We start from the raw sequence: 24,727 nt of genomic DNA, 5'->3' as shown, positions 1-24,727 counted from the left end.
CAAGAATTGAGTGCTTTATTTCCTGAAGTCTAAGATATTATAAAGTACTATGAGCCACTAAAAAAAAGAAGAAAAATGGTACTTATACAACCCAATGCTTACTTTGAATTTTCCTGCCCTGAATCTATGTGTAGCTCTTCTGTGCTATCATCTACACATTTAAAATGTTTTATTTATTTAATGTGGGGTGTGTGTGTGTGTGTGTGTGTGTGTGTGTGCATACACACCTGCCATGGAGTGCATGTAGGGGTCAGAAGGTAACTTGTGGGTGTCAATTCTCTCCTTCCACCATGTGGGTCGCAGGAATCAACTCAGGCCATCGGCATCTTTAACAGATGAGCCACCTCATTCTGAGACCTTCCAAGTCTCTGATATAAGTTCTGATACTTTCATATTGGGCTTTCTTAATCTTAACAGAAGGTATAAATAAAAAGCTTCAAGTAACCATAGGAACAAATTTCAATAGCAGTTTTCTGTGGAATAATCCTTCTGTACAAAGTGAAAATGTATTGCTCTCATTGTTAATAAAAAGCTGACTGGCCCATAGCTAGGCAGGGGTTTGGGGGCAGAGAGCATGCTGGAAAGAAGAAAGGTAGAATCAGAGGAGTCGCCAGGAGATGCAGAGGAAGCAAGACATACTGGAAGACAGGTAAAGCCATGAGCCAGGTGGCAATATATAGGTTAATATAAATAGGTTAATTTAAGTTGTAAGAATTAGTTAGTAATAAGCCTGAGCTTTGGGCTGAGTATAATTAATATTGAGTCTCTGTGTCAGTTATTTGGAAACTGGCAGGCAAGAAAGAAAAGACCGCCTACAGCAGTTAAGTACAATCTAAGTAGCATAATCTGTATTACTTCCTTTACCTTATAGCTTCCTTGGCCATAGAAGCAGTTTCAGACCAATTATTAGTTTGGGTTCCAATCACATAAGACCATGATGAGGAAGCTGGGAAGTAAAGTAAAGTACTTTACACATAAGCATGAAGACCTGAGTTCAGATCCCCAGAGCACATGTAAAAAGCCAGGTCCAGTGGCATGTACCGGTAATCCCAGAGCCAGGGAGCCAGACAGGAAGATTCTAACGCTTGCTGGCCAGATGGTATAGCTGAATCAATGAGCTCCACCTTTAGTGAGAAACCCTGTTACATGTGCATACCTTCTCACACATACATAAGCATATAATACATATGCTTACACATGCAGTGACCAAGGTGAATGAGGAACAGCAGCAGCAACTGGATTCCAACAGCCCATTCTGATGACACCCAGACAGGGTAGCAGAATGGAGCAAAGATGCTCACCTTTCATGGTGGTTGGAGAAGGAAAAAGAGAACAAGAAAGAAAAAGAGGAAGACCCCCAGGACAAGCTACAGCTCCCTAACACATCCCCTGGGATCTATTCCATGTAGTCGGCCCAGCTTCTGAAAGTTGCCCCCACTTCACAGTGATGCCATCAAATTATAAATCCACTGGCAGATTAACCGTCGATTACACTGAAGCTCTCATGGTCCAATCTTTAAGTCTGTAACACATGATCCCATTGAGGGCACGAAACATCCAAACCATAAAAACCCATCTGGCGTAGTTAAAAGACTCTAAAGCTTAGACCTCAACATATGAAATAGAAGGTATAGAAATGAAATTAGCTTCCTCTGTATAATATCTTACTTTCTGTATTTGTTTCTTTGACAAAAGCTTCATCATGAAAAGGAAGAAGTTCAAACTGAAGTGAGTTCCTGTAGCTGGAGTTTTCTCCAGTCCTGCCTGGCCCACAGTCAGGACAAATCTCTCTCACCCGCCAATCCGCAGCTGCTTAGACCCAACCAAGTAAACACACAGAGACTTATTATATTGCTTACAAACTGTATGGCCACAGCAGGCTCCTTGTTACCTAGTTCTTACATATTAAATTAACCCATTCTATTAGTCTATAAGTTGCCACATGGCTCGTGGCTTACTGGTATCTTAACATCTGCTTCTCATCATGGCAGCTGGCAGCTTCTCTCTGACTCAGCCTTCCTGTTCCCAGAATTCTCCTCTCTCCTTGTCCCACCTATACTTCCTGCCTGGCTCCTGGCCAATCAGTGTTTTATTTATTAACCAATCAGAGCAATACATTTAACATACAGAACATCACACAGCAAGTTCCAAACTTCATTTCCAACACAGGATTGTGGCTTGCCCTTGAGGTAAGGTTTGATGGTCCTTACAGATGAGACCATGGACAGTTGCACAGTCACATTGCTCTTGGACTTTCCTTTCCTTGACCAGGTCTCTCCACTTCCTCTTCTACCTACTACTCTCTACAAGCTCTGTTCTTCCTTTCTCCTGGAGATTCCATGTGATTCAATGATAAAAGTTTAAATTTTTATCCTATTTATTTATGTTTGTGGAAGGCAGAGGACAACTAGTAGGAGTTGGTTCTCTCCGACCACGTGGGTTCTGAGGCGGAAACTCAGGTTGCCATGCCTTTTGCCACTCTCACCACAACCCTGACCACCTCTCCAGATTGGAGACACGGGAAGTGATATGAGAGCCTGAGCTGACAGGTGGTGACATGAGCAAAGGAAACTCTTCTGCCTTCCTTGGACTTTATTCGGGGTGCATCCCCACCTCCTTTCTGACCTCTCTGTCTCCCACCAATGCATCAGGACCAAATTGTTTAGAAAGAGAAGGGAACAGGAGGGAAAAGAGATGACGTTTTCTGTGATCTGTGCTCCTGTTCTCCGTTCCTCCCATTAACCTAAGCTCTCTCACTCTCGCCAGCCCCCACACCTCGATTTCCAAGCACATAAGGACAGGGGTGACTTGGGCAACAGCCATGTGATCCTCTAGTCAAGATATGAGGGTCTGAATCCTAGTCTATCAGGTACAAACTGTGTATGATGGCCAAGTTACTTTCCCTTTCTAAGCCTTAGCTGTGTGGTCTCTGAGTGTAGTCCAAATTAAATAATTAAATGAGATAGCGCATGCAAAATCTTTATTGCTTACCCCATAGGTGCACTAATTTTTAAATGATTATTTCTCGCCATCTCTATTTTAAGGGAAGATGGTGGTTGTCTTTGCTTTTGTTTTCTTTTATGGATCTACTTTTTTGAGAACCTCACTGTTTTCACAGTTTGGCTTCTATGGACTGCTGTGCTGGGGCTGTATCTCAGTAGTTAACTTCGATGGGCTATCTCAGTCGTTCAATCTCTTCACTCTCTTGCTCATCTTGACTGACTTTATCCTCTCTGTGAACAAATTTTAAGAAACTACAAAGGGAGCCACTGCGTTGCTAACAGTAGAAAGCCTGACAGAGAAAACTGTGCTAAGAAATGGAATTGCACAGCTTGCCATGCCCAGGGCTGTGTGCTTATGAGAGGCACAGCCCTGACAGGAAGTGCACTGAGGCATGCTTAGGATGTACCACTCTTCTCAGACTCTGAAGGAAGGGGGTTTCTGAGGAATGACTGTAGTTGTGACTGACATTTCCTTAATGATCAGTGAAGGTTAGTATCTTTTAGCTTTTGGCCTTTTGCATATATTCTTTACAGAAAACATGTTTAAGTAGAAAGAATAATCTCTTGAATATATGTACACAAATTTTGGGATTCTGTTCCTTCCCTTCCTACAATCATTTTTGATAGACAAAAGATGAAATCAGTGGCATGGAATCAGTGTTTTCTGTTGAAGTGTCTTCAGAGAAGGAGAGCCTGAGTTATGTAGCAGGGAGTGAACTGTCATTGATTAGATAGCTATCCCATTTTCCTCCCTAACAAAAGCTAAGGCTCAGTCATGTATAAGGTGTTTAATGCAGTTTTGATATCCTTTCACAAAAGGACATGAGATCCCTCCATGAGTAATTAATTGGAAAGGTAGAAAATAATGGTTTGGGACAGAAGGCATGTGTTGAAAAGTCTCCTTACCTTCCTCCCCACCCTAGTAAGGATTGACAATCACACACCCATCCCTGTTTATGACTGGTGCCTGTACTATCAGACAACTTTTCTGTTTGCTTGCTTACTGTCTGTCCCCCCCTAAAGCATAAATTGCTGATGTATATGCGCCTATAATGCCTGTGTGGAGTCAAACATATTACAGACTTGGATTAAAAACTTACTCAAGCCGGGCGGTGGTGGCGCACACCTTTAATCCCAGCACTCGGGAGGCAGAGCCAGGCGGATCTCTGTGAGTTCGAGGCCAGCCTGGGCTACCAAGTGAGTTCCAGGAGAGGCGCAAAGCTACACAGAGAAACCCTGTCTCGAAGAAAAAAAAAAAAAAAAAAAACAAAAAAAAACAAAAAAAAACTTACTCAACATAAAGAGACAGTGTAACTATGACCTTCTTTGTATATTCATTAGTTTTCCATTCTCTCACTTTTCTGATGGTTCATGTCAGCATGATGAGGAAGAAGAAGAAGTCAGTGGATGAGCGAGGTTCTCTCTGGCTCCCACAGTCTCCTGATCTGGGGCATCTTAAGAATATATTGGATGCAGGAGAGTATGGCTCTTTTGTATCTCCTCCCATACTGGAGAGCAATTTTATTCAGGTAAATAACACTTGCACTCTCAATTAGTTCTAGTAACTCCCGTATTTCATTTTCTCAAAGACAGTGAAAGGTTGAGAAGAGAACTTTTTAAATGTGATGAGGGGACAGTGTGATGTTAAGGGGAACAGTTTTGTAACTTTAAATAGCCTGAAAAATTCACGTTACAGGAAGATTCACTTCAGATGTTCCCAACAAACTCGAAGGCAAGAATTCTGTCCAAAATCTACCATAATTATCATGCTAACATAATCTTGTTACACAAAATGATTTTTAGAACATACTATCAAAGGAAGGTATTCAAATAATTTCTTTCTCAGAGTTTTATTTTAATTTTTAAAATTGTATATTTTATGTATATGAGTGGCTTGCCTACATGCATTTGTGCACCACGGATGTGCCTATGGTTGTGAGCCACCATGTGGATGCTGGTAATTGAACCCAGATTCTCTATAAGAGCGGCAAGTTCTTAACAGCTGAGCGATCTCTTTAGCCCCTAGACCTGCATTTTAAAGACAAACATCTGAGGCTGGAGATGAGCTCCGAGGTAGAGCCCTTGCCTAGCATGCACAAAGCCCTGGGTTCAGTCCCTAGTGCCCAAGTCAATCAACAACAACCTGGGAAGTGCTAAGGATGAAAATAAATCTTATCTGTTGGTTCTCAGAGGGAAACATAACTGTCAGATAGTATCAGAGACAAAAGCTTCTTTCGTGTAAGAATGCACGTGTTTTCTGAATGAAGCTGCACAGCCCCTGGGGGTGGTGCTGGCTTTCTTCTCAACACTCAACATTAGACTGTTCCAGCAAAGACATGGGCTCAGCAGTGTGAACCATGCCTGTCCCTCACAGAAATGTCACGACAGTGTCTGATGCTGAACATGGAGCCAACACACTCAGCTGATCCCATAGAGTATGACAAGGAAGGTGACAGCCACTTCAAAGATAAGGAGAGTTCGTGCTTCATGAATGTGTTCTCTGACTGATAGCGGATGACTAGTGTGACTTCTCTGTGCCCAGTGTACCACGGGGAGGAGTGAAGTCTCCAGAACATGTTTCAGTGATGTCCAAGAACACATGATGCCCTGGAGCATGTGATGTCGTAATTTAATGATTTTGGCTTTCATCTACATTTTACTGCTAGTAATCTTTTATTTTCACCTTTCTTCCTGTGCCATTTTCATATTATCTCTTGTACACTCTAATTGCATAGCCCTGGCCCCACATGGGGAGGAGAAAGTTTGTGGTCTACATATTAGCCACAGTCCCATGTCATTCCAGTCATACTCTCCAAGATGCCCAGTTTTTCCTGGTTGGTCATTGGCAGCAAGCTTCCAAAATTCCTGACTCTGGAAATTCAAGTGACTGGGGGAAGGAGGAGGAAGGGGACAGCAAGCATCTTAACACCCAGAGCGCTCACTCACTTGGACTAACTGCTAACTGTGCTAACACACTATCAGCTACATTTCTAAGTCAATCCCTCAGCCGCATGCTCCATAGCATCCTGAAGGACTAATAGTTACCACAGTCTCGAGCACTGGTTCTCCCTAGGAGACCCCACAAACCAGAGACTGTGGGTATTCATTCTGCTATCTCCAAATCATGAACAAGTCAAGGAATGGAGGGACCATGGCTCACTCCCTCCTTGTCCTCTGACCTCCCTTACACTGCTCTAGCAAGCAAGGGTGCTAGCTAGATCCATGCCTTTTATCAAGAAACTCCTTTCCTGTTCTCTGCATTCAGGTCAATAGGAGAGGTGAATCTATTTATCTGCATAACGGAGCGAACTGGGTGACCGTAGGCATCTGTTCTTCCAATCCCATCCTCAAGACCCCCAATGTGATGCTGTTGGCACATCTGACACCAGAGGCTCGAAAAGAATCAGAACCCCTCTTTAAAAGCCTCCTGACATCTCCCTCTGCAGAGAAGGTGGTGCTCACCAGGTGAGTCACAGGACAGGAGGACAGTAATCTCTCAGAGAACACCATATACCCACAAAGCTGAAAGTGGAAATGCTGGTGGCCAGGGCTCCGAAGGGGCACTTCAGGTGTATTGCTTTCTCAAATGATGCAGGGGTGTCTCTAACAGCATCCAGAAAAAGTGGTTTATTACAGCTGACAATTAGTAAAAACAAAAAAACAAAAAAAAAAACCTAAAGTAATGAGGACTGAAGCCTCAAGAGCATGCTCTCCCTCTCCACAATAGTCTCACTTCCATCAGAATTTATTTTGGCCTCATCTCAGCCACTAACTTGGTCTATGATCTGGAGCAAATAGCTTAGTTTCAGCCTCATTTTTAAGCACTTTTATCACTACATATTTTTGTACAAAATAATGGGTTTTGTTATGACATTTTCATACCTGTGTATTAAGTACCTTGACCATAGTCACCCTTCTTTACCCTCCCTTGTCCCCAACCCCATCCCATTGGGCCTCTTCTTCACCCCATACAGTCTCCTTTTACTTTCATGTCTTTTGTGTTTGTGTAATTGTGTGCATGTGTGTGCGCGCGCGCGCGTGCGTGCACACATGGGTGCATGTGTGTCATGGCATACATGAGGAGGTCAGAGGACAACCTCAGGTGTCAGTCATCAACTTCCGACCTTGCTAGAGACAGGGTCTCTCTTATTTACTGCTGTGCACTCCAAACTAGCTAGTCCAGGAGCTTCCAGTGATTTTCCTGTCTCCACCTACCCTTCCCTAGTAAGGGCAAGCTAGAATTGTAGATGCTTGTACTGAGTTCTGAGAGTCCAAAACCAAGCCATCAGGCTTATATAGTAAGTGCTTTATTTCCCCCCCCCCCACCTTTTTAAACATCCAGATTCCTCATGAGAGAAGACTGTTACTTTTGTCTTTCTGAATCTGGCTTATTTCACTTAACGTGATCTCTGGTTTCAGACATTTTCCTGCAAGTAACATTTCATTATTCTTTATGAATGAATAAAGCTCCATTTTGTGGATATATATTTTTTTCCTCTATCTATCTATCTATCTATCTATCTATCTATCTATCTATCTATCTATCTGTTCATGGTCCCTGGTCTGATTCCATAACTTGCCTGTTGTGACCAGTGCCCTGAAAGACATAGTAAACAGGTATCCCCATTGCATGATGACTTGGATTCCTTTGGGTGTGCACAACCAGGAGCAGTGTTGCTGGATCATGTGATAGTTCTAGTTTTAGCTGATTTCCATAGTGGCTACGCTAACTTACCTCCTACCAAGAGCATATCATACTTTCCATTTTCTCCCTGTGTCCTTATCAGCACTTTTTGTCTTCATGATAGTGAGCATCCTGACTGGGATAATATGACATCTCAATGATAGTGAGCATCCTGACTGGGATAATATGACATCTCAATGACAGGGAGCATCCTAACTGGGATAATATGACATCTCAATGATAGTGAGCATCCTGACTGGGATAATATGACATCTCAATGGAATTTTTATTTGAACTGCTAGATGTTTAAACCTCAACTTCGATTACATTTATTTTTTTATTTGTGCATATGTGTGCATGCATGCATATGCATCCATAAGTCCAATGTCGGAAGACAAGTTTGTGGGATCACTCTGTCCTTTACCATGTGAGTGCCAAGGATTGAACTTAGGTCATCAAGCTTGGCTGTGGGTACCTTTGCCTGGTGAGCCATCTCACCAGCCCTAAGCCTCAACTTTTCAGGATTAATTAGGATGGGGAGTTTCTCATGATAAGGCACCTTCTGATCATTTAGTAAAATCAGAATCTTAGTTGCATGATTAAAATGAGATGGTTCTCAGGAGCTCCCGCCCACACCTATCTGGGACACAAGACCACTGACTGTCTAATTCTCCAAGCTGGAAAAGTCTTTTTATAAGTCTCCAACTAGGTCTTCAGATGACATTACATTTGCATTTGTTTGTAGGTTTCTCCCTCTGCAGTTTGTGACTCTTTCTGTGCACAGTGCTAAGAACATGCGACTCAAAGTAAAGCTGATAAGTGGCCGAGCCTACTATTTACAGCTCTGTGCTCCTGTGTATAAACAGGATATTATATTTTCTCAGTGGGTGGACCTCATCACCCTCTTGAATCAGAAGAAAGCCAGAACTTCCAGAGTATCAGAGGTCTCAAGCCTCTCGGAAATCACAAACAGCACAGACATCACAAGCTCAATGGATATCATGGACATCACAGCTTTTGCAGAGCTGCAGGCCGCGCACTCACACACTCGTATATACTCTGCTAACACCACCGAAAGCACAGACTTCTCAGAATATACAGATGTCACCGATATCACAGATGTCACTGATATTCCAGAAAATGGGGCCAGAGATGTTCCAGATATAAGAATTGTCACAGAAGTCACAGAAGTCACAGAAGACGTCAAAGAACCCAAAGAGGCCACAAACATCTCAGAGGTCACAATAGTGTTTGAAAACGATGACATAATAAAGGCCAAGCAAGAGGAAAAGGTATGTGTTGTAGGAGACTTTCACTCTTTAGTGACCAAGCATGGGAGCTGTAACCAAGTTCTTAGTTAACACTGTTGATGAAAATGCTGTAGAGGGCTGGAGAGATGGCTCAGAAGTTAAGAGCACTGGCTGCTCTTCCAGAAGTCCTGAGTTCAATTCCCAGCAACCACATGGTTGCTCACAACCATCAGTAATGAGATCTGGTGCCCTCTGGACTACAGGCATACACGCAGGCAGAACATTATATACATAATAAATAAATAAACCTTAAAAAAAAGAAAGAAAATGGTATGGAACCAACTCTGACTGGCATGACTTTAGCAAAGGACTCACCCCCTGAGCCCAGGATAAGTCATAAAATATTCCCCAAAGTAGTGACCATCCTTATATCAAACTTACCCTAGTATCAAGAGCAGTGGGGTGACAGAAAGAACTTCAGGGTCAGAATCAGAAGACCTGGGAATCTTAACCTTCTGGGTATTCCATATCTGACTGGCTAAATTACTGAACCTACACAACAACCTCAAATGAAAGTATTAATATAATATAATGGCTATTTTATTTGAATATGAGGATGGGATGAACCTTCAATAAAAAAATGTGAGGGAAGAAATAAGAAAATAAAAAAGTTACTGACAGCCGGGCAGTGGTGGCACACGCCTTTAATACCAGCACTCTGTGAGTTCGAGGCCAACCTGGGCTATAGAGCGAGTTTCAGGAAAGGCACCAAAGCTACACAGAGAAACCCTGTCTCAAAAAACCAAAAAAAAAAAAAAAAGTTACTGACTTTAGAAAAGATCAGAGAGTACAAAAAGAAAACACACACACACAGAGAACTATGAAAGTCACTAGGAAGTGGGGACTTAGCAAACTTTGAATTAAGGACCCAATCATTTTACATATCAATGTAGTGGGTTGACTAGATGGCTCAGCAACAGAGAGCACTTCCTGCTCTTCCAGAGGACTCCAGTTCAGTTCCCAACACACATCCTCAGCTCACAACTGCCTACAACTCTACCTCCTGAGGATGTGATGCCCCTTTTAGCCTCCACAGGCACCTGCCCACACATGGCACAGGCACACACACACACACACACACACACACACACACACACACACACACACACATACACACACACACACACACGCATGCACACACAAATAAAAATAAAAAATATCTAAAAAATATATTAATCTGGTAGCATGATGGTTTGTAGAGATCAGTTTGAAGACAGCTAGTGAAAAATCTCCACTAAATCCACGGTATAAAAAAAAATGATGATTGAGGACAGACATTTCGCAAAAAAAAACAAAACAAAACAAAAAACCACTCATGAGCAATTGGAGAAAAAGTTAAAAACTCTTGTCTATCTGTGTCTGTACTCACTGTGCTGTGAAACAGGTAAGACATGTTTCTCCTTGCCGGGTGTACAGTGGTATACCAGTTGATCAACATCTCTTTCCCCACCTGATGCCCCCTCCCTAATTTCACCCATGTAACTGACAATGAACAGAGTAAAAACAGTGACTGGTAGGGAGTATAGGTATGAGGGCTTGGAGAGATCTGCAGTATGGGTGAGAACTGGCCAAACATTCTTGAAATGATTATGAACCAAGAACTTTAAAGATATTTATCCCCAGGGCTGGAGAAGTGGCTCAGTAGTTAAGAACACTGGCTGCTCTTCCAGAGGATCCAGGTTCAATTCCCAGCATCCACATGACAGCTCACAACTGTAACTTCAGTTCCAGGATATCCAACACTCTCAAACAGACATACATGCAGGCAAAACACTAACACACATGAAATAAAAATATATATTTATACCCTCTAACAGGAATGAAGAGTCCAGCTCCAAAGATGTGAATCATGGGATGGGGCTGTATCAGTGATACCATATGTGCTTGGTGCACACAAGGCCTTGAGTTCAGCCCATAGCACTATACACACAAGGAAGACATTATTCATCCCATATCTAAACCATGCCTATAATAGCAAAGTAATGAAAGCATGATACCAGCATAAACCAGTGGTTCTCAACATTCCTAATGCTGGACCCTTTAATACAGTTCCTCATGTTGTGGTGACTCCCAACCATGAAATTACTTTTGTTGCTATTTAATATTTGATATGCAGGATATCTGATATGTGACCCTGGTGAAAGGGTTTGTTTGATCCTGAGGGGTCAAAACCTACAAGTTGAGAACCACTGGAAACTCCTGCCAAGAACAGCCAAGCAAACTTAAAAGTACAGAGGGCAAGTGACATAGTCATCTTGTTCAGGGGTTCCCAAAGTACGTCAAGTCATAGCAACACTCTATTAGATGAATTAGTTAAAATTATTCAAAAAATGTCTCTTGGCCTGAAAAGATGTTTATTATATACAACTAAGTTAAAAAATATAAAAATGTCTTAGATATGAAAGTCCATTGATGCATACACACTAAGAGAGAAAAATAGGGCCTGGGGAGATGGCTCCTTTAGTAAAGTGCCTGCGCAGCAAGCCTGAGGACCTGGGTTTGATCCCCAGCACCTGCATAAAAAGCTAGGCATAGTGGCACACACTGGAAATCCCAGCACTGAGGAGGCAGTCTAGCCTGGTCGATGAGCCTCAAGTCCCATTGAGAAATGGTGTCTCAAAACATAAGATGGAGAGGTAGAGAGCGAAGATGCCCATGTGGACTTCTGGCCTCCACAAGCACATGCACATACATGCACACACATGGGCATGTACTTGAACACACATACAAAAGAAATTACATGTATTGTGAATAACAGTTTGTCTCTACGTTGAGAAAATATGTGCAGTTTATACCTTATTTACTCTTCAGAATTCTTTTTCCTATGCTATAGGTAAGTACTTTTAAAATAGGAAATATTCAAATAGTTTTTCACAGTTTTTAATGACAGGAAATTCTGATGATAATTAGCCAGGTCTGGTGGCCAGAGCCCGTAACAGAAGCTTGTGAGTCCAAGGCCTGCGTGGACCACAGAATGAGCTCTAGGCCAGTCTGAGAACTTGCTGAGACCCTATCTCAAAGTTAAAAGTAGAAAAAGGGATAGGGAGACAGTGCAGTAGTGAAGGACTAGTACAGTGTGGGTGTGGCCTGAGATTCAACCCACGGTGCCATTAAAAGAAAAGGAAAGAAAAAGATAAAATGTCAGATGGAAATGTAGGTGACCATTTCAAAGTGACCCCAATGGAAGTATGATGGAGATAAGTGTGTGGGAGGAACCATTGTTTCTGGACAGGGCCACCACACAAGGAGACATTTCCTAACTTGTACCTCGTTCCTCAGAGGATTTTTTTTTTTAATGTGTATGGATGTTTTGCTTGTATGTATATCTATACCCCACCTGTGTGCAGGGCCTGCAGAGGCCAGAAAAGAGCATTGGATCTCCAGAGATTGGAATTACAAACAGTTGTGAACCACATGTGGGTGCTGGGAATCGAACCTGTGTCCTCTAGAAGAGCAATTGGCGTTCTTAACCAGACTCTCCTTTCTGGTCTTAAATAGTCTATAATAAATACACATTGCTGTCATTATAAGAAAAAAAATGAAGGTTTCTCTTTAGGAACTAAGATTCTATTGCCAAGGAAATGCTCTAGGTCGCGTTTGGTTTGTTCGTTGTTTTTGAGATATGGTCTTGCTCTAGTAGCCCAGACGGTCCTTGACTTTGCAATCCTCCAGCTTCAGCTTGCCCTGTGCTGAACTGCAGGCATGTACACTAGGCCAACAGCACTAGAATGGACCAGTGGTGGCCATGGAGGAAGAAGAGCAGATGTGAGGAAGGTCAGGGACACAGGGTTAAGAGTGTGCTGACTGATGGCACTGAGGCCCACATGAGACATTCTGATATGAGAGACCTGGAGAGGTGGTATGTAACAGGAAGATGGTAGTATGTAATAGGAAAACCATTAAAAGCAGAGGAGAGGCTTTAGAGAATTGCACTTTAGATTAGGCTGTAGTTCTTGAAAAAATTGAATTATTAATATTATGAGCCCCAAGCCCCCATAGCCTATTAGATGTTCCTAAGAGCAACCTGCCTGGAGAGTAGATGGCAAGGTATTCCAAAAAAACCTTCCTTACCCTGTAACTTAAAGATAAGTGTGTGACTGAACATTAACCATCTTGTGTGAGGTGACACTAGTGTATGGACTCTGAATGAATGGCATTAGGCTGCAGCAGAGCCTACCATGGTTCCCGTGACACCAGCCTCCACAGCAGCCCAGGCTCTTCTTCACAGCAGTGCATCACCATGCCTTACTCCCTGTCCCCAGACCTATGAGTACTCAGTAAGTATGAATGAAATGACTAGAAACTACTTCATAAACAATCTGTCTATGCACGATGTCCTTCCGTTATCTGATTTGCTCTTGCTTGTCATTTCCCTAGGAAAATGTCCTGAAGCATGGGTGTCTACAAGACATGAAAAGTAAGAACCAGCTCAGAGAATCCCCCAAACATGTCACCATCTCAAACTTAACACTCACTTTCCAAGGCGAGAAATGTTTTCAGACTACTTTGACTCCTGTAAAAAGTGAGGAAAATATATCCAAAGAAACGTGTGATAAAACCTTGGAAGGAAAGATGACTGATCTTCCAAACACAGATCTCAAGGCTACAGAATCCAGGTCAGTAGCATGGGGAAATTCTAGGATGTGCACTATGTAAATGGATGTATGCTGGTTTCCCTGTAACTCAGGCATTTGTCTCTGAAGATCCTCAGACAGATAGAGTCTGATAACAATGATACAGGAACCTCTCAGACATCCATATTTGGGTCAGCCTTAGCTAATTTTTATTTCCATACCAGCTTCTTATGTTGCTCGGCTGCTATTCTGACTGTTGGCTGAATGCCAAAAGCATGCATTTTAGGAAATAAAGAGAAGCATAGGACCCACATTTTAGAGCTGGGGTGTTGACATCTAGAAAGATTGTGGGTATTTTTATTGTTGTTGTTTTGGTTTTCGAGACAGGGTTTCTCTGTGTAGTTTTGGTGCCTGTCCTGGAACTCACTCTGTAGATCAGGCTGGCCTCGAACTCACAGAAATCCGCCTGGCTCTGCCTCCCGAGTGCTGGGATTAAAGGTGTGTGCCACCACCACCCGGCTGATTGTGGGTATTTTTATCTCTATACTTATCTACATTGTCTTCTACAGAGCCTCTATCCCTTACACGTCTCTGTACTTCCAAAAATATGCAAAAACTACTTTCATTATTTTAATCCTTCTGCTGCAGTGCTGACTGAAGCTGAACGTCCGTGGATGTTGCAGTGGCAGAAAGGGGCACGTTAATACCATCACTCTAGGGCAACACTCGAAAGAGCCCAGATCGAAGGCTTACATTAGGCTGGAAGGCCCACACCTGTAGTCCCAGCTACTCTGGAGGCTAAGGCAGGACAGTCCCTTCAGCCCATTAGGTCCAGACCAGCCTTACCTTAAACAAACAACTTATGTTAGTAAAAACACAAATGAGGGAGCTCAGGGGTGGACTGCTTGCTTAGCACACACAAGGCCCTGGGTTTGATCTTCAGCACAGAGTGGGGGAAGAAATTATATATACCGTACACACATACATAGGATAAGAAAAATTAATTTAGGAATGAAATCAACCAGAATTTATTAAGTAATTTGAAGTCTTAAAGAGATTCATTGTTTTTTTTTTCAAAAAGGACAAAGTAGTAAACTATTAGAATGGCTACTTTTTGAAAAAGAGGAAAACTAAAAACTTAAGTGTCACATTGCCAGGTGGTGGTGGCACATGCCTTTAATCCCAGCACTCAGGAGGCAGAGCCAGGCAGATTTCTGTGAGTTCAAGGACAGCCTGGTCTACAGCATGAGATCTAGGACAGGCACCAAAACTACACAGAGAGACCCTGTCTTGAAAAACCAAAAAAAAAAAAAAAAAAAAGAAAGAAAGAAAAAGAAAAGAAAGAAAGAAGCCAGTCTCCAAAATCAAAACAAAACAAAAAAGTGTCACATCTAGAATAGTAAAATGTTATTGAGAAAGTCTATAAAATTTTTTCCTGTAAAACTTGGAGACATTAGGAGCTGGAGAGATGGCTCAGCAGTTAAGAGCACTTAGGGCTCTGACAGAGGACCCTGGTTTGGTTCCTAGCACCCACACTGGGCAGTAAATAACTGCCTATAAATCCAGCTACAGGAGATCCAACATCCTCTTCTGGCATCTGGTGGTACCAAGCATGCACATGGTGTACATACATATGTGCAGGTACTGACACATACATGTAAATTTAAAATAAATAAGCCAGACAGGGTGGCACATACCTTTAATCCCAGCACTCAGGAGGCAGAGGCAGGCAAATCTCTGTGAGTTTTTTTTTTTTATTTAACTGAATAATCTTTGGTTTATGCCATTTTTCTTGTAGAATTATAAAAAATATTTTTTATTTCTTAAAACTCTAGTTTGCTTTTTCTAAGCCAGACAAAAACAGCACAATAAAGATCACCCGGAGTTAGTCCTGCTTGTGACAATAAAGATTAAAATCTCTAATATCTTAGAGTCTTGGTAGGCAAAACGTAGCGAGCTTAGTATAGAACTGAGGAAGCTTAGTACTAGCCACACAAACAGAGAGCAGAATGGTCACGACATTTTGGCCACACTGGAAAATTTATATTCTTGGTAACAGAAAACATCCATGTGATAGTGAGTGTCCCAGTGTCACGATAAAGCTACTTACTTCAAACACAGCCCGTTTGTTTTTGTTTTGAGTCTTACTACACAGCCCAGGCTGGTCTCGAATTCACAAGGTAGCTCATGCTGGTCTTGAACTTTATGATCTTTCTACCTCAGCCCTAAGTGTTAGGACCACAGGCAACACCACTACACTTAATAATTTTTTTAAAATAAGGAAATTCTAGGGTCAGTGAGATGGTTCAGCAAATAAAAGCGCTTGCTGTCCAAGCCTGATAGCCTGAGTTAGATTCCCAGAGCAACGATGCAAGTGTCCTCTCTCTCTCTCTCTCTCTCTCTCTCTCTCACACACACACACACATACACACACACACTGTGGCACAAGTGTGCCCACACTCATACATACATCTTATACTCTCACACACACATCATATATACACACAGTAATAATAATAAAACTTAATTTAAAAAGTTAATTCTAGATGTGTTCTACTTAAAATTGAAAACAAATTAAGAATGTTTCCATTAATATATATGTATACTCTATAAGAAGTTCTGTAATAAAGAAATATAAAAAGTGTAATAACATTTTTAATTGCCAGGCACAGTAGTGCACACCTTTCATATCTGCATGTGGGAAACAGACACATGCAGATCTTTGTGAGTTCGTAGCCAGCCTGGTCTATAGAGGCTAGCCAGGGCTACATAGTGAGACCTTGTCCAGTGCCTTCTCCTAGACTCTGAGGGTAACTGCATTCACATGTACACAAACCCTCTCCCTTCCCCCCACATATACATAATTTAAAAAATAAACAAAAGGAATCTTTTGAAACAGAAAATCAGTATCTATCAATAACTACAACAAGTATCAATTCCTTTAATCATCAGTTCTGTTCAAACTGTGGCTCCCCCCCCCCCCCCCGCTGTAAACTAACACCCCCCACACACACACTGTATCTTCGTCTTTGGAACTTTACTCTTTTAGCTTGTAAGTGCTCGGCTCTGTACACCTGACTTCCCTGGTGAACATCCGCTGTGCACTAAAGCAGACTGCTTCCTGATTAGCCCTTCGTCCATGGTCATGTGGACTACCTGCAGGTTTTAACTACAAAACACTACGTTCCAATAAATGAGTTCCCTCTCTGGGCTGTTTCTGTGATGTGTATCTCTACAAGTCTAGGGATGATGATCTGTTGTGTGGATGGACAGCTGGTCCATTCCCTGGCTGCAGTGAAGCTCCCCACCACATGCGTGACAGACGTCCAAGGAGAGTAACTGGTGACTGCCTCACTTTTTCTTCTAACTGTTTCCATGGCTTTGTTTGTCCTGTGTTAGTATGCACATGAACAGAGGTCAGAGGACACTGTAGGAGTAAATTCTCTCCTTCCATCTTGTAGGTCCCAAGGATCAAACTGAAGTAAGTCATTGGGGTTGGTAGCAAGTGAATAATAGGGCTGAGCCATCTTGCAGGCCCAAAGCATACTTTTCAAGTGTGTGTCTGTCTTCTGGAGTCAATTACTGTTTCTGTCTTGATAATTCAATTGGAAATCTTATGAATTTCCATCAGTTACTCAGAAAGACTATCCATTTTTCTTTCCCCATTTTGTTCATATGTATATAAGCATATTACGTGTGTATGTTTAAAATGGTTTATTTGGCAGATGTTTGTAATTATTAGGCAGCTTGCAACTCTGTTTGCTCAGAGCTTCCTAGGTGATTTAGTTCTCTGCCCGAATGTGCTCCTCCACGCTTTTCCTCGTCTACTTCCTCACATAACTGCTCGGTCTCCGTCCGTAGCTCCTACCATCTCACATTTAACCACAGCACATCTGAGCTGGTACAATGCATCCTGTTTGTTTATGATCTGCCTCCTCCACTGGAATAAAGCACTTCAAATGACAGGGACTTGATTATTTTGACTGTTCATCCCTTGTTCTTAATGCATACACGGGGCCAGGTAAATATTACCAAGCAAATGAATCACACTTTGTCACTGAAAATTACTTTTGTTGCTTCAAGAAGAAGAAGAACAACAACAACAACAACAACAAATGAACTCCCCTATGTAACTAGGGCAATGATATAATTTTCTTTTTTTTTCTAGCTTATTTCAGTGTTAAAAATAATTTATTATTCTTCCATCTGATTTTTGTTGGTAAAGAATAGCGCTTTGACTAACATTAACTTTTGCTTTCCCATGCTTCTTTTGGGCTCAGAGCAGTTTGAATCTACTTTATAAATGTTAAACTTTGTACTGATAATTTTGGGGGAAGGAATGCTGAGGATTGAACCAAGAGGCTCACACATATGAACAGGGCACTTGACCATGGAGGGATGCTTCCCATCTTGAAGACTTCACAATTCCATTTATACGGGGTATAGGTGTCTTAGCACCTTTACTAAATATTTGAGTTTTTAATTTTTTTCAATTGCATTTGTTTGTTTAGCTTGGGCACAGGGGTGTGTGTGTGTATTTTATACCCAAAGGAAAAACTGTCAACTCAAACTCAGAAGTCTCCTTGTAGGGATCTCCAAGACTAGGAACTAGCTACACATACTTACAGCTCACTTTGGTTATTATCGTCCACAGGAAATTTCCTACTTCCTATTAGAGGCAGAGAAACAGCTGGAACAAATAAGTGTCCCCGACCACTGACACATTGTGTCTACCACTCTCGGGGACTGAACCAGGCTCTCCTTGCTGAGCAAACACTCTGCTACCAAGCTACAATCCTAACCTTTTAAATTGTTTTCATTTATAGCACAAAGTCCCAATATGTAGCTCAGCTCGGCCTGGGACTTACTACAGAAAGGCGGCTGGTAAGCCTGGTGTGCTGGAGGAAAAAGGGGGGAAAAGCCTAAAACAAAACAAACAATAACCAGGAGAAAGAGATACTGAAGAGTAGGGAGAGAAACAGACACCATTGGTCAGCAACAGAGAAGGAAGCCAGGGGTACAGGATGCAGGAGAGAAGCAGTGCCAGCCGGTGGGGAACAGAGCACCCACTGCTATTCACCAGTGTGGGCTTAACAGAAAACCCTGGGTGTCTTCCTTCAGTGATCGAAATGAACTCATCCAGTTTAGCAGATCTGTCCTAAATAACCAGTGGTCAGGCCCTGGCACTCTGACGACACCCTTCTATTTTACTCCATCTCATGACACAATTATTCCCAGCCACTAATAGTCCACAAACACCATAAATTAAATTCTAACCTCATGAGGCCGTTAGATCGGCATCCCTTTTCTCTGCCTTTTTGCCATGAAAACGGTTGCGTGTCTAGAACAATTGATTGACAGGCTTTATTGTGTGGTGCAGCTTTCAATTTATAGAATAAATAAGCAGCTAGAACCACTGCCACTTCCCTTCCACACCCAGTCTCCTCATTTACTTGACATGTTATAATCCATGTACCAATGCTGATATGTTGTTATTAAATGGCTGTAGTTTACATTTTATGACATAAAGGTTCATACTTCATAGTATAAAGTTTTATAGGTTTTGATGAGTGTATGTAGCATGTAGCCTTTGTTATACGTTCACAAGAATCATTTAATTGCTCTAAAGTTCCCTCAGCATTAGACTAGCTCTTTAAAAAACATTGTTAATTCTGGGCATGTATGTGTGTGGGGTTATGCACATGTGAGTGCAACGGCCATGGAGGCTAGCAGAAGGCATTGGCTCCCTTGGAGCTGGAGTGTTGTACACCGACCTCAGGGCCTCAGGAAGAGTAATGCACACTGCTGACCCATCTCTCTCGTCCCTATATTAGCTCTTAATTGCTTTTTTCCTTCAGTTCAGGAGATTGAACCTAAGGCCTTGTACATGTTAGCAAGTGCTCTACCTTGAACTACATCCCAAGCCCTCAACTGTTTTGTCCTGGTAGTTTTGTTTGTTGGTTGGTTTGGTTTGGTTTGAGATTGGGTCCCACTATGTAATCCTGGTGTGGTGGTTTGAATATAATTGGCCCCATAATCTCAACGGGAGGGGAGGTACTATTAGGAGGTGTGACTTTGTTGGGAGTGGGTATGGCCTTGTTAGAGGAAGTGTGTCACCGTGGGGACAGATTTTGGGATTTCCTATGCTCAGGATACCACCCAGTGTCTCAGTTGACTTCCTGTTGCCTGCAAGTCAAGATGTAGCCAGCACCATGTCTGCCTGCACACCGCCATGCTCCCTGCCATGATAATCGACTGAACCTCTGAAACTGTAAGCGAGTCACCCCAATTAAATATTTTCTTTGTAAGAGTTGCCGTGATCACAGTGTCTTTTCACAGCAAAATAAACCCTAAGACACTTGACTAACTTGGAACTTGCTGTGTAGACCATGTAGCTCTGAACTCAAGAAAGATCCACCTACCTCTGTCTCTGGATCAAGGATCTATACCACCACACCCAGCATTATTTTTTGTTTTATTTTTAAATAATTTTTACACTGTGTTTATTCACTAGTGGGGGTAGGATGGGGAACGAATGTGTGAGGCTGCCTGTGTGGCGGTCAGAGGACGACTCGTGGGAGCTGGTTCTCTCCCTCCACCACGTGGGTCTGGGGATCAAACAGGTCTTCAGGCTTAGCAGCAAGTGCTTTTACCCTCGAAGACATCTCACCAGCCCCCTTGGTTTGTTTGTGCTGTTGTTTTTAATAATAAAATTTACAAAGACAACAGGAAGAAAAGCACTCGGCATGTGCTAGGTTATGTTAGCCTCACTATATGATCATTAGAAATGATATGAATTCCTACATAAGCAGCTAAGTAATGGAATTTTAAGATGCAAGGATACTATAATTTAGCAAATTTAAATTCTTTAAGGCTTTACCCATTAGCTTCCTATGCCATTAATCTACTAACTACTGGGAAGAAATAAATAAGGAAATAAAAACAAAACTAAATTGCTATTCTAAATAATGCTCTTGAGCTCTGTCCCATGGGGACATATTTGCATGGGGAATATTTTTTGGTATACCAGAAATATTTATAAAAATATAAAAATATTTATATTTTTGCTGCCTGTTTGCACCAGGAACATAATTAGTAGCTAGCCTCTAATCTGAGATGTTAATTATGAAAGAAAGATGTAATATTTTAAGGACCGAATGGAATTCACCTAACCTTTATTCCAGGGCTATTTTTAAGATTTAGCCAGGAAGGTGAGGTTGATGAATATATTCTACATGTTATTTTTCTGTCCTAAGACCATTAATTTCAGGGATACTTTCTAATTTATAATTGTTGGCTTTAGGATGCAAAAGTGTTAAAAAGCCAAACACAGCCTTGCTGAGTATTTTGCCTCTCTGGTCACTACTGTTTAAAATGCAAAGTAAGCGATTTAAATCCATATGGGATAAAGATGAAGGAACTAGGCTTTTCTCCACTGTAGCAAGTCTTGAAAAATTTACACTCCTCACATACAAAGAGAACAGTGCTGCTGTGACCCTTTGCTTTGACCGGGATAATTGGCCTTCATTTGTACCTATTTTGTAAGGCACATTCTCTTTGTATTGCCCAGTCTCTTGACAGTTTTTATCATTAGCCTCAGCCTTCAATCTAAGTCATCTGACCTATTGGCAGAATATATGTGACTCCTTTTTGGCAAACTCCAGAGAACTACTGCTTTAAGTTTAGATCCTGAAAGACCCACTGTAGACCCTGAAGTCAATGTACCTGCCTGACCCCTCGCATGAGTCATAATCACCTCTACAATGACGTGGGCAGCGGAATCAACAGACTCTTGCACTCCAGGAGGGGAAGGCTGAGCAGCGGCAGGTGGAGATGCCAGCAGACTTTATGCTATTACCTACAATCTGACTTTTGTGGCTTTTACGTGTTGAATAACCTGTGAATACACAATCTTACCTTGGCATAATCACTACACCTAGGCTTGCTAGCAAGGTGCATTACTACTCACAAAGCATTTGAAAAATGACTAGTGATCTCAGACCCAGCCATTCTTTTCTAAATATCTGTGGTCACGGTGGCAACTCCTTGAAACGTGTTGTTTATTTTTACAGGAGTACAAGGAATGATTCAAACAATTCAGGTAAGGAACAAATTCCAAGACATGTTTTATTGTGCTCTTCAGTAGAGGAGTCAGCCAGGTTCTTAGAGCAGTAGAACAAGGGTTCTAGCTGGACTTTCTGATGCCTTCCCAATCTAAACACTCCACCCTGGAGAGAGACTTCCAAGCCCATCTTCGGATTCTCCCAGGTGTGTCTGTCACTCTGACCTCCCAGTTCCCTGAGTCTAATCAGGCATGAACTACTCTAAGGAAAGCTCTACAGATAGAATCCAGCCCACCGCAGTAAGGTGACGAGCTCCCATCCTTGCAGATCTGTATGGGGAACATTTTTGGTAAATTAAAAATCACTCAGCTCCTCTGCTCTCCCATGTATGTCTTTAGCCTAACCCTCACTATGGAGTAACATTAATGTCTGGGTACAGGGATTTCTTCTTAACACATCCCCATGTCTTAAGGAATCTTTAACTTCTAACAACAAACCCTGGACAAGGAGGTTGTCAAATAGGCCAACACGGAAGCCTTGCCCTCTGCTGACTACTGACTCTAAACCACTCTAACCCGTGAGCTGGAATAAGCCTCAGCTATGTCACACTCAGAAAAGAATATGCTGGAAAGAACACAGAGGAATATTTAACTTGATTTAAGTGGAGAGGAAAAATAATACAAAAAAAACAGACTATCTGAAGACATTTGTGGTCATACTTAAGAGTCCTACAAAAAAAAAGGGAAAGAAAAGAAAGGAAAAGAAGATTATAGGGTAGATAGAACATTTTTAAAAGATTTATTTTATTTTATATGTATGAGTATTTTGTCTGCATGCATATTTGGGTATCAGATGCCCTGGAACTGGAGTAACAGTTGCTATCCATCAAGTGAGTGCTGGGAACTGAACCCAGATCCTCTGGAAAGAGCAGCCAGTGTTCTAACCACTGAGCAACCTCTCCAGCCCAATATAGTATAGAGTTTTACACAAATGAGATTTGTCTTTATATATTCTCATTGGTATCAGTATCCAAAACACCAGTTGAGCTTCACCACAACGTGGGGTCCGCATTCCAATCTACAGTGTTGAACCTGAGAACACTGTAGAGAAATGTACTTCTATAAAGAAAATGCAAGACAGGGGCTGGAGAGATGACTCAGTAGTTACCAACGTGTATTACTCTCTTAGAGGATCCCAGTTGATTCCCAGCTCCCAGGTTAGCCAGCTCACAACCGTCTGTGACTCAAGCTATAGGAGCTCTGACACCTCTGGCCTCCATGGGCACCCACACATAAATGGTATATACCTTCACAGACATGCACACATATATATACATGATTAAAAATAAATCTTTTAAAAAAGAAAATACAAGATACACCTTTTAGTTTGTAGACTTTTTACCTATCAACTTCTACTGCAAACTATATTTTATAAAGGAGCCAAACTAAAACTCCAGAGTTACCCAGTAAAAGTAAACACTGTCTTGTTTGCTAAAGGCAAAGCTCCATCTAATGGCAGCCCGACTGCTAATAATCATGACTAACCTGTCACTAAACATAGAGATAGAGGTAGTGCAATGTACGAGGGATTCGTTAGCCATCTATGGATGTGTCTAGTTCATGCAGGGCACTAATATAGTTGTCTTCATCTTACATGTGACTAGTATTTCCGCTACTACGTCTTCTGGTACAAACTCAATTTTGTTTGCAACTGCACAAGCATGTAATGCTTATGTACTCTATATGAAGCACTTTGGCAGACTCAGGAGAGGCTAGATAGAAATAGCAGGCAGGTTACCTGCCATAATACTGTGTGTTAGCCAAAGAGAAGCCACTGAATGACAGAGAAGTGGTAAAGTTGTTGTTGTGTTTTAAAACGGTTCTCTACTGACTGAATCTCTGAGAAGCTAGAGGATGCTGGGTACAGAGAGGCCAGGTAGGAAGCTCTCTGTCAGTCAAGGTGGAGGGTGCCAAATGGTCTTGAACAGGTAAGAAGCAGTCAGAATTCGAACAAGGATGTGTATATGTAGTCAGAAAGAGTCCCTTACATATTCTATACAGTTAGTGTGTACTACCAATGATGGTGGGATGACGGTGACAATGATGATTTATTGAGGGGTCTGGAGAGATAGGTAGGTCAGCACTGAAGGGCTGAAGCGTGAGGATGTGAGTTCAACCCCCAGAACCCACATAAAGAGCCGGGCATAGCAGTGCACACTACTAATACCAGCACTATGCAGAGACCAGAGGACCCTAGAGGGCCACTGATCAGCTTAGCTGAGTCTGTAAGCCCCAGGCCCTGAGAAACCATGTCTCAGAAACCAAGATGGACGGGTCCTGAGGAGACACCTAAGGTTGTCCTCTGGCCTCCACACGTGTACAGGTGCACACATACATGTACACCCACCACACATGTGTGTGCTCACACACAGAGAATTATTCTATCGATGTGTAGGAACAACAGAGACAAAGAACAAGAATGACAGTTTGGGGGAGAATATGGAGGATGCCGAAGAGAGGCAATTGCCCACTGATGTTAAGTCAGAGCCCCAGGCTTTGGTTCTAACGGTCCTTCCTGTGTGACATGAGTACGCCATTTACCCTGTCTCTGTGTGTGTGGCTGGGTCGTTGGGCTGAGGAGGGCATTTTGACAGTTACTCTTCTAAAGGCTGGCAATTTGGGGCTGCTGACAGCCCGTTTCTGGAAGGCTAGCAGGCAACGTGGGGTGGGTGTCTTGGACACTGGGGACTAGCCACGGTCATCGCAGAGGAGTAGCACAAGTCCACTTGGAGCTTGCTGAATCCCAGGCACGGCACAGTGCACAGCGTGGCATTAACTGTTTTCCTGTTTGTTTTCTTCCCTTCTCCTCTCCTCTCCCTGTCCTCCCATCATCCTCTCGCAGGCTTGTACAGCTTTTCAGTCTTCCCCCTGATGAGCATCTCTTTCCCCCTTTTCACCCTCCTCTGACTAGTGTTTCCCTCCCACACATTCTTACCACTTGTGAATACTCTTTACCTCAGGAAAGCAAAGACTACCACACCCTAAACCTCCACGCTATTAAATTCAGGCTGCACGAAATTGTGTCTGTAATACTC

The 24,727-nt window shown here is 42.3% G+C and overlaps 1 protein-coding gene across 3 annotated transcripts; it reads left to right on the top strand.

The window, feature by feature from the left end:
* Positions 1-4,381: 4,381 nt before the first annotated feature.
* Garin2 (golgi associated RAB2 interactor family member 2) lies at positions 4,382-24,634 on the top strand. 3 transcript variants are annotated; one of them, XM_052738238.1, is made up of 6 exons: positions 4,382-4,531; positions 6,268-6,467; positions 8,432-8,978; positions 13,374-13,612; positions 21,643-21,671; positions 24,535-24,634. In XM_052738238.1, exons 1-6 carry the CDS (start codon positions 4,382-4,384, stop codon positions 24,597-24,599), a joined length of 1,230 nt encoding a protein of 409 aa, XP_052594198.1. In that variant the 3' UTR covers positions 24,600-24,634. The 3 variants fall into 3 exon arrangements, with proteins under 3 accessions (XP_052594198.1, XP_052594197.1, XP_052594199.1); XM_052738237.1 differs by having other exon boundaries at positions 8,432-8,987; XM_052738239.1 differs by lacking the exon at positions 6,268-6,467 and having other exon boundaries at positions 4,473-4,531.
* Positions 24,635-24,727: the final 93 nt, after the last annotated feature.

Source organism: Peromyscus californicus, unplaced genomic scaffold (genome assembly GCF_007827085.1).
Source record: "Peromyscus californicus insignis strain IS unplaced genomic scaffold, ASM782708v3 Scaffold_15__1_contigs__length_86483966, whole genome shotgun sequence".
NCBI classification, from domain to species: domain Eukaryota; kingdom Metazoa; phylum Chordata; class Mammalia; order Rodentia; family Cricetidae; genus Peromyscus; species Peromyscus californicus.
This window is presented reverse-complemented; position numbering and strand designations above follow the sequence as displayed.